This window comes from Macrosteles quadrilineatus, unplaced genomic scaffold (genome assembly GCF_028750875.1).
Source record: "Macrosteles quadrilineatus isolate MER2022 unplaced genomic scaffold, UCM_ALF_1.0 Scaffold_4__1_contigs__length_99947679, whole genome shotgun sequence".
NCBI classification, from domain to species: domain Eukaryota; kingdom Metazoa; phylum Arthropoda; class Insecta; order Hemiptera; family Cicadellidae; genus Macrosteles; species Macrosteles quadrilineatus.
In genome coordinates, this window is record NW_026542597.1 from 60785664 (window position 1) to 60802526 (window position 16863).

At 36.3% G+C, this 16863-nt stretch overlaps 1 protein-coding gene across 3 annotated transcripts in view; it reads left to right on the plus strand.

Annotated features, from left to right (window-relative positions):
• LOC128992058 (protein trachealess-like) overlaps window positions 1–16863 on the plus strand; it is a 211461-nt gene that overhangs the window by 174226 nt on the left and 20372 nt on the right. For all 3 annotated transcript variants that reach the window (XM_054415439.1, XM_054415440.1, XM_054415441.1), the window contains one exon: window positions 7282–7517. In XM_054415439.1, coding sequence (XP_054271414.1) covers window positions 7282–7517 — 236 coding nt within the window. The remainder of the gene's footprint in view (window positions 1–7281; window positions 7518–16863) is intronic.

Here is a 16863-nt window from a genome sequence, read left to right on the forward strand (position 1 = left end):
CCTTCTAATGGGTCACTTCCGTCTCGGGAACTTGTCACTTCCGGTAGGACGTCTCCTGGGTCAATTACCATATTCAGAGTTGCACTTCTTTTGCGAAGGGAAACGCAATAGGAGATGATTTAGGCAGATCGTTTTTGCCTGCATAATAAAGATAAGAAATTAAGAAATTAGGCAACGATTTTAACAAGTAACCGGCCGACACACTTCTCCGCATTTACAGTCTCCAGACATCCAGTAGTAAATGGGTTAAGATAATTGATTTTTTGATCAATTATCTTAGGCCTAGTATTTTGAGAAAAAAATCAAGCAATTGGTAAATTTACTTTTTCTTTATAATTTAATTTTGCAATTCAAATTGCCCTAATTCATTTACAAAAAAAAAAACAAAAAAAACAACTTACAGTATTTGTAAATAATATTAAAACATATAATAATTAATGTGCAAAAAACCTGTTGTAGTATTTTATGTAATTTTTAGACTACACAAACACATAAAACTAATTAAAAGATAAATCAAAATGGTATATTATGGGTTTGATCAAATAACATTGTATGTAATAGTGATTGTGGTAACAATAATTGAATTTGTATTTTGCAATTTTAGATTACACGTGCGTTACACAAGGCATTAATTTAAAAATGAAATATAAAACATCGACTTTTTATCTTGAAGTTTCTTCAGTCTACACAGGTAAAACTAAATAGTTAAAACGATACCTTAAGTTTACCTTTAGATTACCTTAGTTGAAACAATATTATTATCACACTTAACCCCATTATGTTAGAACCGAAAGTTTCGGACCGAAACTATGTGGATCATAAAAATAACTTCATTTCCATGGTACATGTTAATTAATTGGACCTTTGGAAAATCGACTAGAACAGATAATACGGCCATTTTTGGGGCCAATGACGTCAATCTTTGTATGTTTATGATCCGCACCGTACAGTTCTAATGTCCATGACTTTACCCGCGATATTTTCCCAAACGCGGGCGGTCAGCAGGGGTGGGCATTAGGCGCCCTCGCTCGTGTGAAAACAGAATTAGCACCCCCGTCCCCCGGGCCCCGCCACCGTCTGTTATTAGGTTACATTCTCCTCGAGAACTGCTCAAAAGAAGAAAAAAACCTATAGCTTTTTGTCGGCCTGCGCCGTATCGAATGACCACAATTGTGGCCGAGAGATCTTTGAGCATTTCGTTATCCGGGGCGTCTCACACCCTCCGGTTGTTTAATATTGATATCACTCACTCCTCATCGCGGCAAACACTTTTACTGTTCGGTATTCTTTAGATGTTGAATTTCCAAGATATGAATGCGGAAGTTTTTAAAAGTTTGACGATTTGAAAGAGTAAATGTTACTTGGCTACCAACCTTAACTGTTTTGTTCAATTGATGTCATATACATGTTTTTACAATGATAGTTGGATGACCTGTAAGGAGTTTTTGTCAAAAGAAAAAGTGCCTTCTATACGTTTTATATATGCTTTTGTGAAGAATGTCTACATGAAGCTAAGTAAAGAACTAGATAACAAGTTTTCATCGTATGATTTAATTTTTTGGGTGACGATCAGTGGACGAGTTTTCCCAATACAGGGACAATTGTCCTCACAGAGCGGCCAACATTTAAGGGTTTTTAATATATTCCATACAGGCTACGGTTTCAATTTCTCATTAGACTTAGTATAACTGCATAGCTCACAATATAATAATTAATAACCCTCATAATAAAATAGTTTTTTTTATTGTATTAAATATACTTTACAAGTATTTCAAAGTTTTTTTTTAATCATCCGTATCCTAGTCTTTTTAGTAACTGCGACCTTTTGATATATAGAACCATCCATTCATAGCCCAATGGAAATGACATCTGGATCCAGAGGCGATCTCGTTTGGAATTAAACCACCGATCTTCAGATTTTATTTTGAGGCGATTTGTATAATTACTAGAATATCTTCTTACATTTACTTCGTTTTAAGCTTTTTTGACTAAACATAATGTAAAAATCCTGCAAATACACAATATATTGCTGTACAAAAAACTTTGTAAACCAATCTCAACAGTTTAATTTTACTTAAAGATTTACTTTTTTGTTAATAATATTTTTATTTAACTTTGTTTTTTCAAATATTACTTTTAACAATAACTAATATTCCATTGCGATATCCACCGAACGTCCCCAAGTGTACAGTCCACACAAGAAGCGGTGTTTGTTGTTTGCTCAGGACAGAGCCCGCGGCGTGGGGTCACGTGGTCAGTGACGTACTAATCAAGACTTCCGTTCCAATCAACTTCCGGCCACTTCTACCTTTTAATCAACGCTCTCCGATATCCACCAAAGGTTCTCCCTTTCCCTGCCTTTCTCCGCTTTATTTCTTGATTCTCTATTTATTTGTCATTATTTTATGGTTTTCTACGTACAAACTACGCGTCCACTGAAAGTTTGGAATCAGGGAAATGCTGTTTACTCACAGAGAATCAACTTTGATCGAGCATAGCCTACATAAGAGTGGGTTTATAAAATATTTAATACATGTTATGAAATATCTGTAGGTTAATTTAGATTTATTTAATTCATGGTATTATGTCTAGAACATTTTTAGCATGACAAGAGTCACTTATTTCTTTTAATATGATTGGTTAACTTATAATTAGAGATATTGGCAATGAATAATGAAATGTATAACTAAATTTTAAAGTTCAAAAAGGCCAATATATAATAAATTATTTTAATCCACTTAAATTAGAACATAGTGGATTAAAATAATTTATTATATATTGCCCTTTTTGAACTTTTAAATTTAGTTATACATTTCATTATGATTGGTTAATTTACTCCATATTACATTTACAAGAATTTCTTTTAGTTGGGGTAACATGTATTGGTAATTCTCGACACTAAGCTATTACATACCTCGGAGGTTGGAGATAATAATGGAATTTAATTCACGATAGTTGTTAATGCTCACAACAATATATCAACTTATGGATTTAAAAAAATATTTCAGTAGTAGGTTTGATAATTTTTGTGACATATCAAAATATTTCAATTTTTTTTTTACAGATCCTCCACAAATATTCATTTTCTTTTATTAAAAAATTTGTTAATTTTTATTTAAGCTAAACAACCCACCTCATGACGTTTCCTCACGTATGATTTTCTCATGGTAAAAATGAATATTTTTTATAACCACAAACGTAATTTAACAAAACTTAAAAACAGCTCATCTTGTGATATTTGATAATGTTTTATTTCATCGTGGTTAAATTAGACACTTGCGCAAAGTCACCTCTACTTAAATAAATTGTTCACTGTTTACTTCATTCATCTGGCACAATATATATCTCCATCGAAATATAGGGGGAGTTATTATACATCGATGTATATTTTGCAAATATTAGAACCGGAACGGTATATCATTAACAAATTGATTCACTGGCCCGAAAGTAAGCACGTGTTAAAATGATACTGTATGTTGCAGCCATTAGTATAGGCATTTGGGCCAGTGACGAAATTTATGCTTATAAGCTGTAGGCTACCGTTTCTGTTCTAATATTCGTGATATGTCTTACTGCTCACCATTTGACGGCGTGTTTTCCCGCCAGTTTGACGGACTAGCTGGCCACTGGTCAGTTTGACCTGAGTGTATAGTCATGTCCCCGTCCCCCCGGGGCTACTTGCAGTTTTACACCAGGCCTTTGACAGCTCAGCACACCCCCCCCCCCCTCCCACCCACGTGCAGTCCACCCTCCGGGTTTTATTTACCTTTTACGTACGCCTTACATAATGACGCCCTTTAAACATTAAAGGGACCCAGATCGATTCTTATCGTGGTTTGAAAAATCGAGTTAAAAGTCAGTTTTGTTTTAAAATATAATTTGGGATGTTAAGTGTCATTTGATGAGGGTTACAATATTTTCAGTTTTTTTTTTTATAAAAATTTTTACAATATTATAAATGTTTGTGAACCTGTTTTAAATTACCTATTGAAGGTTGTACAATATAGTAGACACGCCTTCAATTTTGACCCGTTTTGGACGATGTTTTTAATTAAAGGGAATACAGAATATTATGTAAAATAGCCCTCAAAGGGTGGTTCACTATTTAAGTTTCATTTTTATTTTAGTTTTCATACCATAGTCTAAAAATTAAATTGAAATCTTGCTTTAAGCAGCACAAAATGCTGTTACTGTAATTAGATTTACCAAACGCAAAACAGTGTAAAACTTAAACAGGGGGATAACATCTTGACTTCATCGTGGTGAATCTAAAAATCTAAGCTCTTAAAAGGCTGTTCAAATTACGTTGTATGGCTTTATTACAAGAAATTTGATATATTAATGGGATATATCATTGCTAGTTAAAAAAAAATAAAGGCAATAGATTACCATGTGTATATCATACAAAAATGTGCCAAACCTTGTAATTATTGATGCGAACTAAATACTATTAACAAAACTAATATAACAAATTGTTGTGAAAGCAGTAAGTTCTTGCGTTTACCATAATAGTTTAACATGTGCACAGTACCAGCACTTCAGCCGGTAGCCATGCTGTCAATCTACAGTAGCAGGTAGTTAGTATTCTCTTGTAGCGCCTCCATGATACTTGTGTATGTGTTTGTAGGATGTATGTGTGTGTGTTGGCACGGTTACCTCTTACGTCATACATCCTCTAGACTTTCGGTCATCAATCCATGCTAATCGTCTGGTCATCCTGTTTGTCAAATACATGACTTGGCTTGCTATATTCTCCCCGCGAAATAAAACGAGTAATATAAAAATAATAAACTTAATATACTTAAAATAATAAAAGAAAACTTAAGTTGAATTAGCCTAACACAAATATTTTTGTTGAACAACTTCCAATGGTTTAGTTAAAAGTATCAATGGGCGATCTAATCCACTAAAAATTAAAATGTCAGTAATAAATATACTATATAATTTAAATTGTAGAATGCCATGTAACATTGTGTTTACCTTATAGATCAAAGAAATAACGTTGGCCAAACATTGTGTTAATTTACAAAGACCAGTAACGCCTTAGATAAGATATACTCCCTTGGGTTACTCAGTCTATGGTAAAGCTGCGCCTGTTGGAGCGCTCTTGTGTAAATATGATTATTATTTAGGAATGACAAACGTAATGATGGCATCAAACTTTCCTAAGTATATTTTAAAAGTATTATATATTTACATGTCAAGTAATAAAAACACCACTACTTTCGACACAATTTTAATCACTCAAATCCAACGCATTTTCTCCGCATGAATTTGACAAAATCTCCCAAAACGTGCAATTTCCACTGGTAAATCACAATAAACAATAAACAAGCGAGGGTTAATCGATTCCTGGGGTTAACGCAGCCAAACCCACACTTACCTCTCAATACATACAAAGTAGCGCTATCAGGGGGCGGACCCATAAACAGCTGATTCCATCATATGTTTCTGTTCCGTCGGCCGTTCCGCCGGACCTTTAATTTCTCCAGTGGACATTGCCGCCCTAATCATAGGTTCCACCCCCGTTATTCCCGCCACTTTTCACTTTTATACGTCTCTGGGGACTTTGCCAATCTCGCGCTGCCTTAGAGGGGTTTGGAGTGATTTCAATACAACGTAAACGGGATTTAGCCATGATTTGTAGTTTTGGACAGTGTTTTTTTGTTGCCGGTTTTTCTTATGTTTTCGAAATTGTGTTTTTACAGGTTGCTGTCAAATTAATGTGTTTAATATATTATTGTTGGTTTTCGTGACTTATAATTTAATTGATCATATTAATAATCATTATTAAACTCACCTTAGAATCCATAATTATTCAGCTAAGGATAATCATTCTTTGGACGATGAAATTATATTTTGCCTTTTAATGCCAGTATCTCAATTTTTTGTATGATTATTTTACTTTCTTCTTCTTAATATGCTCTTACTATGTGTATTTATGGATTAATTTAACCTATTTTAATAGTTTTTAACAGACATGAGTTATTCATTTGTGTTTTTCACCATTTTAAAATCGTTCTGTTGTCATATTTACCCATTAATGGTTATATTTGACTTATTCAAGTTCTCTAAACGTGAAGTCTTAAGTGTTGTTCGAAAGTCTGAGTGAAGCAGCAACGAGGACAAGAGTGCCTTATTTCAATTACAGTACCAGTGTGATATTTTGATAAAAATATTTAATTTGAACAAGACAACAAATGTATATGCTATGCTAGAGGTATTTATCAGCATATATATTTACAATATCCTTACTCATCCTGTTAAGTTGGATGGCATAGCTACTAACTGCAAGTACCTAACTGTAAACTTGACAGTGTTGCGATAGTTTAGCTAAACATCTAGAGGCCTACTTGTATAAATGGGCTATTTAATAAACAATCCACGTTATCGTATCGTATATTTGAAAGCTATTGTGACATCTTGATGTAATATCCAACCATAACACTCCACTAAGCCCAGCCTCTGGTCTATTAGCTTTTACTTCCTCCCCTCATATTTTCGCGTATAACTGCTTGATGGTGATTACACTTTCATCGTTAATCAAACAACTGTTTATCAAGCTAAGTTATCTAGATATAAATTAAGCCGCGTTCTGATAGTTTTTCGTATTCTTTCATGGGTGCTATTAGGTCATCTAAAATATAATTACTTATCAACTGCACCGTCGGCAGGTATGCAAAATGTGAGCACAAATCAACAACTCATTACTAATCGAATAATTGAATAGCTCATGGCACTCGTGTACTGTATTCTTTGCGCCATTAATCTTTTAATCAATCACTCGCATAACTATAATAAGTTACACATGATTTTTTGGTACTTGTTATCTGAAATAAAGTCCACCAACTTTGCCTGCTACTACTCTTCCGAAAATTTCACCGTCTTCATTATTCCACCAACTTAAACATGTATCTCCTAGTAGTATTCTTAAAAACTCTTTAAGCCTTATTTTAAATCTCCTAAATTACAATATTAAGGACAAATTATTTTTCATTTTACTTTTTAATAGTCTCTTATCCTGAATAAAAATCTTACTCTATTGTACTCTATGTCCGTAATAGTTCTTTCCTATTCCTGCTTCTCAGAACTACACTGCCTACCAGACTTCCCATTTGTTATTCGAATAGCCCTATACTTCATTTTTCTATGATACCTCAACTCATGATTCCAACAATGCTCACCTCTTTGCCTTTCATTTCCTCCTTCCTATTCCATATACCTGTTCTTCTTACTCATTAGACTTCCACTTCAGACTCTAACGTACAGTTCTCATTGCAGTATCTTGGAGTTGAGGAAGGAGAAGAGCAGAGACGCGGCTCGCTCCAGAAGAGGCAAGGAGAACTTTGAGTTCTACGAGCTGGCCAAGATGCTTCCCCTCCCCGCCGCCATCACCTCCCAGCTGGACAAGGCATCCATCATCAGGCTGACCATCAGCTACCTCAAACTGAGGGACTTCTCGGGGCACGGGGACCCGCCCTGGAGTAGGGACCATCCCTCCAGCAAGTCAGTCAAAGGTAAGATGTTTGTCAAGATTAGCAAGTGTTTGATTCCTTGTATAAGGTACCAAAACTATAAGCTATCGTGAGCTGAACTCTTCTTTTCGTCCTCCATGATTCCTTTTATGTTCTCCAACCATAGACTGCTAAAAACAACAGCAGTAAGAGAGCAGTAAAACAGGAAGCACGATTAGCTCCTTTTTAACACACTGTTCTTTCTTTTTAACAAGTTCCTACTTTAAAATAAGTTGTTTAGAGCTGAGCTGGAGGCCCTAGAACCAAACATTGTTCATTTCTCAGTTAGAGAACGTGTAACATAATGTATAGATAAAGAATACGAATTTAAATATTGTTTTTACAGGTACGGTAGTTAAATGAGTTTAGTATAAGCTAATTAAGTACAGAATAAATGATCGAGTTTGCTGTTATTGTCAAGACTCAAATGTCAAGAGTGATTCCACCAGAAAGAAAAAAAAATTGTTTTCTCGTTGAAGTGGTAGCTGTCTAAAGGAGGATTATTATGAAATGTGATAGCTGTATTCCATAATCTTGATGTTATAGAGTTTGCAATCTGCAGAAAAACTAAGAACAATATAAAGACTCAAAGCAATGTTGTTGGGTGGGGATGTTGTTTTAAATTTGCAAAGAAGGGATACTTTACAGTAGTACGAAGTCAAAACTTGTATTTTTCTCATAATCTAAATTGGTACAAATTTGCGTAAAGTTGATAGTACGAATAAAAAAATCACATCCGTCTTCACCCTTTACTAAAGGGCCTTTAGTAATCTGCTTATAATATTCAGTATATATAATCTTAGACTAAGGAACCAATTTGTGTTCTATTATCTGTGATATAATGTAATCTCAAAGCGACTGAGAAGAAACATGGTAGTCGCGCCTTCAAAGTTCTGCAGGCAATCTAGGTACTGCACTCATATTGCCAACCCTCCCGTTTACGGGCGCTTACTGACATTTTGCAGTGTAGGAATGTAAAATTCCCAAACGTTCTAGAATTTTATATCCTAGAAAATCAAACCAATGATTTCGATAATTTAATATTTTATATTATATTTAAGTCTTAAGATTGACCTTGACAAATATTTAAGGTCTTCACAGCTAAAATACAATTCAGATGTTCTATAATTAAAATAAACCCTCCAAAAATTTGTAACAACACAAGTTCTTATTTGCTTCAATATTTGAGTAAGGATTTTGTATTTTAAACGAGTTTTAATTGGATTTGAACATTTTTGTACGACTGTACACATTTTTCATGTTGGCAGCAGTATATATTTTCTCCAAGACACAATATTAGCCCGCCAATCGTCTGAGCGTAGCGTCTGTATCGTCTGAATGTGACAACCTTTAATTTGCTCCATGATGGATCCCTCCCTTGACTTGTGTCCTCGCAAATTGTCCCATATTGTATTACAGTTCCCCGAGGTTATGTCTTTATCGTCTCCGGTTATTGTTCACTTTACCCCCCCCCCCTCTCCATCAGCCCCCCTAAATAACGCCGCTGCCTCCCTCACATTTAGCGTTAGGGGGTTATGTCACGTATCTTGGCGTGTGGGTGTCATAGCTGTATTTTTGGGGGTGTAAATATTGTTAGTTTGAATATGATAGTTTTAGAATGGAAAGTTAAAAAACTAACAGTGAAGTACGGGAAACTTATAAAATTACTACTTTTTAACTAGGGAGAACTTAAGACGTTATTATCCCTTTTTGTTATTAATCTTTGAAAGTCTAACTGTAACAATCAGAAATTAATATGGAATTGGTGGCTACATGTTAAAATGATTCGATTTTGATTGCTCAGCACCATTTGATATAATAATAGTTGTTATTATCTATTAGCTACTCATTTTTTTTATGTGAACCAAATGTTCGAGTTGACAACCCCTAGACATAATTATTCAAGCTATCAAACTAATAATTACGAAACATTCTTAGCCCATGCTAATAAGCTTGTCAAAACAACGATTTTATGTATGAATGCATTATTATTATAGTTAGAATTTTAGGTATAAAACATAAGGACACTTATTTTTAGAAGCTTTTTTCAGTCATGTTTAAATCACATTTGGGTGTGCACAAGTGAGGCCTTACATATAACCAAGCTGGGAAAGTATCACAGTTTAATATTGTTTTACGATTGTTGGGTTTAGCTAACTTATTTAAATCTATGATACATACTTCCTAACACGAGGAAAGGATCAGATTTCAGATCCACGAAACGAAATAAACATGTTTTTACTGATGACGATGGAAAATGTCTGCAACACTTTATATAACAGATAATCACTATCGGCAAACAATTACTTCAAACAAATAACAATGTACCTGATCAATTACTGAAGATTACTTTAACCCTTTTGGGAGTCAATATATGTTTTACATCGCCCGAAGCAATAGTTTCTGTAAGATTTTGGTTATGTTCTTGCAAAAATCCTCAATTGCAATCTTTTTCAAACAAGAGTACACATTCCAATCTAACCTTTACGTCCCACCCATGGGAACATATACGATACAGTCACATTCCTCAAAACTGTCACCAAACTACAAATACAATATTTTTCTCTAGTTTTAATCACACCCACACAGACACATTACCCACGAGCCACGGCTGGGCGAGGGAGACACAGAAGCAGCGTTTCAGTTTACAATGAACACACTAATTGTATCAAGTGTGGGGATATTTTGTGGGTCGTCGCATTTGCATGGAGGGTTTACACAGGGTAATTCACTTGCTCGCCCTACATCGGTAATCAGTGCAACCCCTCTTTAGGCTTGTTACAATTTTCAGACGCTGATTTGATTTTGTTGTAGAATCAATTTGAACGCGTAATCAAACTATTCCGGGCCGTCGGATTTGCCTGAGGACTCGTTTGATTTGCAAAGTGAACTTTTGTTTATGTTGGATTACCCTTTGTGTTTGTATAGACAATGCTGGTGGATTTGTGGCAACTTTACGCTTATAAACATTCAAATTTGTAACCATTTTAATGATAGAAATTCTCTAAACCAACCTTTGGAAATAGGAAAATAGTTATGTGTGTATTTAACTAAATAAATTCTTGATCAGCATTGTACGTGTTGTTTATTTACAGCAGACACTTTTTTGTATATTTACCGTCTTGTGAGTAACAGTATAGGCGTAAATATTTGTTTTAAGTGTTATAAGTCGTCTCTTTTATTTACTTTCCGTGTATTTAACTCCCCAAATCAGTTCAAGACTAATTATTTTGACAAAAGTAATAAAGAACCATAGTCATTTATTATACAAAAAAGGGGGCAGTTTGAATATACTAAAAATAAAACTGAATTACAGTGTACTGCATTTCTTGAGCAATCATTGAAAGAGCCGATTTGCAAAATATGGAAACATTGGAAAGTCATAGATCACCACCAAGTAGAAGAAAAAAAATAATGATTTTTAAAATTTATAACCATTATTATGGTCAACCTAATCGGCTATGAGTGGGAAACATTTGTAGAAACACTAAAACCAAGATCAGCTTTTGAAAAATTGATATTTACAAGAAATGTAGATTATACCGAACTGTTATGCACATCGTGAGTATTTTCATAATCTTGAGTCAACTTTTTTTAAGGTCATCGGAAATCAAGATTGTTATTCATTTTAAAATAACGCCTGTAATACTTCGCAATTGCTCGAATTCGAGCAACAGGTACACTAGTAAATTTTATTGCAACACATTAGAAATTGTTGCTAGATTTTTAGGCAAAAAAATAAATAGGTATTTTGTAACCCTTCTATTCACCATTTTGTGACTAGACGTGATTTAAATGTTACAACCATTCAATAACTTTATTTAATGGGGTGATGAAAATTGTTACTATTTTGTTTAAATATCGCTACGAACAATCATTAAATTATTTCCACAAATAACTATAGTAGAAATCAGCCAGTAACTCAGACCACATAAATACAGCAATTTGATGTCATATTGTAAAATATGAAGCCCCATTGGATGTTTGAACTCAGGTAAATTAAGGTATTTCCACGTTAATTGTTTCTCTTTCCAGAATACATGTATACTGTAATCGGTAACTAGCATTTTAATAGTTTCCCAAGTGTACTTCAAAAAGTGTATTTCTCCTATATAAAGTTATATAACTGTTATAGCTGTTATAGCAGGTGGAAAACTAACGATTGGATAGTGAATTATTATTTAAAAAATCTTTAAACGAACATTTAATGACATTTGTCCCCAATTAACACATTTACTCTATCACACTGACCACAATGTCACAGAAGTGGTCACACACTAACCACACACTCAGTCCTTGTGACAGGACTCTGGACACAGGACACAATGGCAGCCAGAGGCAATCATTTGCCTATTTCACAGGTCGGATGATGGTTTCGGTCCAGCGGTCGCGTCAATCAAGACCAAACGTGCGGAACCTGGACTACTAGCTCGTGCTCTTAGGTCTGCTCTGGTGTGGGGATGTCAGAGAATGTGGATTAGGGAAGAGGATACAACTGTAGGCAATTATTATTTAGGCAAGGACCTGGGCTATTAGCTCGTGCTCTTAGGTCTGCTCTGGTGTTGGGATGTTAGGGGATAGGGATTAGGGAAGAGGATACAACTGTAGGCAATTATTATTTAGGCAAGCACCTGGGCTATTAGCTCGTGCTCTTAGGTCTGCACTGATGTTGGGATGTTAGAGGATAGGGATCAGGGAAGAGGATACAACTGTAGGCAATTATTATTTAGGCAAGCACCTGGGCTATTAGCTCGTGCTCTTAGGTCTGCTCTGGTGTTGGGACGTAAGGGGATAGGGATTAGGGAAGAGGATACAACTGTAGGCAATTATTATTTAGGCAAGCACCTGGGCTATTAGCTCGTGCTCTTAGGTCTGCTCTGGTGTTGGGATGTTAGGGGATAGGGATTAGGGAAGAGGATACAACTGTAGGCAATTATTATTTAGACAAGGAACTGGACTACTAGCTCGTGCCTAGGTCTGCTCTGGTGTAGGGATGTTAGAGGAGAGTGATTAAAGAAGAGGACATAACTGTAGGTAGGCAATTATTATTTAGGCAAGGACCTGGGCTATTAGCTCGTGCTCTTAGGTCTCCTTTGGTGTAAGGATGTTAGAGAATAGGGATTAGGGAAGAGGACACAACTGTAGGCAATTATTATTTAGGCAAGGACCTGGGCTACTAGCTCGTGCTCTTAGGTCTGCACTGGTGTTGGGATGTTAGAGGATAGGGAAGAACCTGAGCTACTAGCTCGTGCTCTTAGGTCTCCCCTGGTGTGGGGATGTTAGAGGATAGGGATAGGGAAGAACCTGAGCTACTAGCTCGTGCTCTTAGGTCTCCCCTGGTGTGGATGTCAGAGGATAGGGATTAGGGAAGAGGATACAACTGTAGGCAATTATTATTTAGGCAAGGACCTGGGCTACTAGCTCGTGCTCTTAGGTCTGCACTGGTGTTGGGATGTTAGAGGATAGGGAAGAACCTGAGCTACTAGCTCGTGCTCTTAGGTCTCCCCTGGTGTGGGGATGTTAGAGGATAGGGATAGGGAAGAACCTGAGCTACTAGCTCGTGCTCTTAGGTCTCCCCTGGTGTGGGGATGTTAGAGGATAGGGATAGGGAAGAACCTGAGCTACTAGCTCGTGCTCTTAGGTCTGCTCTGGTCTAGAGATGTAAGAGAATATGGATTAGGGAAGAACCTGGGCTAGAAGCTAGAACTGGCTTACATATTTTCCCTGGGTTTGAGCAGGAAGGGGGTGGTAGAGTACAAGAATTAGGGAGGGAAATGTAACTGTAGAGGTCGGTCATAACCTAAGGAAATACAATCCTTGAACGTCATGGATCAGGGATGAAACATTGGAAGATGGCATTATCGTAACTTGGCCTAGGTCACAAACCAAGGCTTACACCATTGGTTATGTATACTCAATAGTATATTGTACTTAGTCAACGCTTGAAGTCTCCTTTAGTGTAAGCAGGGATTTTTGAAAAGAGGGGTGCATTAGAGGAGAGCACGTCACGAAGGACAGCTGACTATACACACTAACTTAATAGAAACTCTTCCATCCCTTTTCATTGCACGTTTGTGTTTATTCTTGCATAGAGTGTGTATTGTAATATGTTTGACACATGAAATATAATACAATATTTTCAGAAAAGTGCGAATAGTTACGAAAGAAAATTATGAGATGAAAAATGTTTTCGTGTTGAATTCTAGCTTGGTTACAGAAAAGATTATTTTTCTCCGTTCTTCATCTTACGTAAAGTTCACAAAAGTACTTCGCACTGTTAACAAATAATAGTCAAACTTCCACCTCGTGAAACCCTACACACGATTTAGTATGAGCCTTTCCCTGCCTATAAAAACCATACGAAGCAAAATATTTGTTTTAAATCAAAATTATAATATTTAAAACCCCACTGACTCCACAGCGCGAGCCGCTAGTCGCCTGACGCTGCTGACATGATAGCCCCCGGCGGCGTTTAATGCACTTCATTTTGCCCCACTTTAAAACCAATTAGAGCCACTAACTAGCGGAATTGTGGGCCGTAACAAGCGCTAACTCTGTTACCCTCCCCCAGCACACCCCTCACCCCTCACCCCCGCGACTGTTCAAAGCTACCCGGCGAGGGGGTGTTTATGTAAAGAGATTTGATTTAAATTCGAAATATTGCGGGGAGTGGGTTAGCTATGTTTGAAAAGCACGACGATATTTTGTGGATCCAATATGTACGGAAACATAGTGGAACGGTCGTGATGCGAATGAGTATGTACTTCGTTCTTAAGGAAGAATAATGCAAGAAAAAAAAAACATATATATTATTTTTTAATACAAAATTTCAACCATAGTTGCGGTTAGAGTCTATGTGTAAACACGCTAAACTAAGTTGGAAGAAGGGTTGTATATTTAAGGAATAAGAACAAAATATATTCATCTTGTCTCTAACGTACCTTGGCTTACTGTTCTTAAAACGGACATAAAACATTTTTTTAATATGTACTGTTGTGGTTGTGTGGTTTATAGGGTGTAAAACATAATTATGTCTAAAGTTAAGGGTATTCATGCAGAAGTAGTACTTATTTGATTATTGTCCATAGTGAGCACATCATCCTAACCCCATTCTTCACTCAAATAACTTAAATAGTCAGTTTAGTATACTCACTCAAGTGTGTGTCGCTGTCTAAATTTGACGATTTTTTTACTTAAATTGTTATCATGCTAAGTCGGTTAGCAATTTAATATTAAAAGAGCATCAAAGACATTTCCCCACAACAGTCAATATTCCTTCCACGTAAATAAATTCCGACATTTTCACACTCAAAAGAAATAAACGAACCTGACGTTCAGGAGCGGTCAGCGATCAAAGATAGCCAAGTTAGGGTGAGAAGGCGAGTAGGGGGGGAAATGCCCCCTTATTAACCAAGACTCACGACGGTAAGCCAGTTAGTAACAAGTCAGGGCTGGGGGAGCTGACGTAAATAGTTATGAAATTAGCGGTGGCCAAAGCGAAATGTTCAACGCCTAAGGTGTATTGGTCAATCGACTCGCTACTGAGTCATCCTCTGTTCCTGTTGAGTCATTCTTTGTTACAACGGATTGGTGACACCCAGTGTATTGAACTAGCATATTTGTATTTGTAGTTTCAAGCTAATACAAAGAACCGTCTGTTGATAAAGTTGTATTATTTAATGTTTATGTTTCTCGCTGAGGTTCTCATATTACATTTTCCCCTGGGGAGCGAACTGGTCTACACTTTTATCCCTGAGGTCCCGGGTTCAAATCCCACCAAATTACCAATGGATTTTTATCTAAGTGATTATGCCGCAACCCCAAGGTATAGCCTGAACTAACGTGAAAAACACGGGCTTATGCCTAGCGTCCTAGGACAAAAAAGTACATTCTTCTCTCTGGTTTTGTTAGAAAAATATATCCTTGTCGATGTTACATCGATTTAATGTTATGGCTACGTAGGTAGGCTATTATATTGTGACTGATGATTCGCCTTTTCGTACCCGATGTGTTTTTTACCTAGTTCTGCAAACATTTGAAACTTGAAAGTTATACTGTAATTCGATAGACATTTTACTACTTATAAATATATGTTTTGCGTGAATTAAAGTAAGTTTCCACCATTAAATTACATGGTCAAATATTAGTATTGGGTAATTGACCCCTCCATTGAACTAGCGAAAATACAAACTGACGTTCGGATGCGTTTCATAGTAATCCATCTTCGGGAAAATTTAAATTCAACTGCTTCAAAATATCCTATACCTTTGCCAGTATTTTCCCCCAATTCAATTTAACGCTGCAAATCTCCCCAAGTCCAAGATTTGGAAGTTTTCTGGTGAATGTTTTCGATCTTACACATAGAGACGAAAACCAAGTACAGTTTATAACTTATTTACACACAGGTATTTTACATACGCTAACACACCAATGCCAACCTCTTTTTAAATCAAATAATCTTCCCAACAAAAACTCAGGCACGCTCAAAAAGCCAACTACCGTACAGCCTATTTCCTAGATAATGGACCCGGGGAAGAAGAGCCGTTGAAGATTTTCTTCCATTATGACTGAAATGTGAGTCGAATCTCGGTGGACGCACGTGGTCCGTCACAATAGCCCGGGGTGTGCTGGCACGCCCGCGTCACGGCGCGCCACCGTCACGGTAGCCAGCCAGATTGGTACTACACACACTGCCACGTTCTGTATTGTATCAGTGTCATTGCCATTGTCACCTGTTAGTTAGCTGCACCAGGGCCACCTTGATATCTCATTTTCGACTTTGAAACGCTCGACGGTTCAATCGTAATCAGATTATAGTGTGGTGAAATGGTCGTATTGTCAGGTGTAATTAATCAAGTGTCAGGTTGGGATGTTGGGAAATTAATAGTTTATGTTTAATACACATCAATAATCAATAATAGTTTATGTCATTTAAAACATCACTGAGGATAACAACGATTATTGATGAAGGATTTTCTTTACATTTAGGGGATCTGAAAGTCGATCCTATATTCACGTGAGACAGTAACTGGAACTGGGCCGAATTTTTAACAGATCCTAGATATACAGTAGATGTAAATATAAGGGGTTGATCTCCACAATTGGCGTGGCAGGCAAAACAGTGCAAAAATACAAATATATTATCATAAACTTCAATTGTTGTTACAAAAACATGGTTTGGGTTTAAGATAACCGTTATCAAGCTCTGAATTATATAGGTTAAACTCCATATTTTGTTAAATAAAAAGTTATTTACTTTAATCTGGAAAATAATTATTGTGGATAATTCATCGCATTTTAGGGAGCTATAATTCGACGCCGTATACCCATTGGAGACAGTATCTAGAAC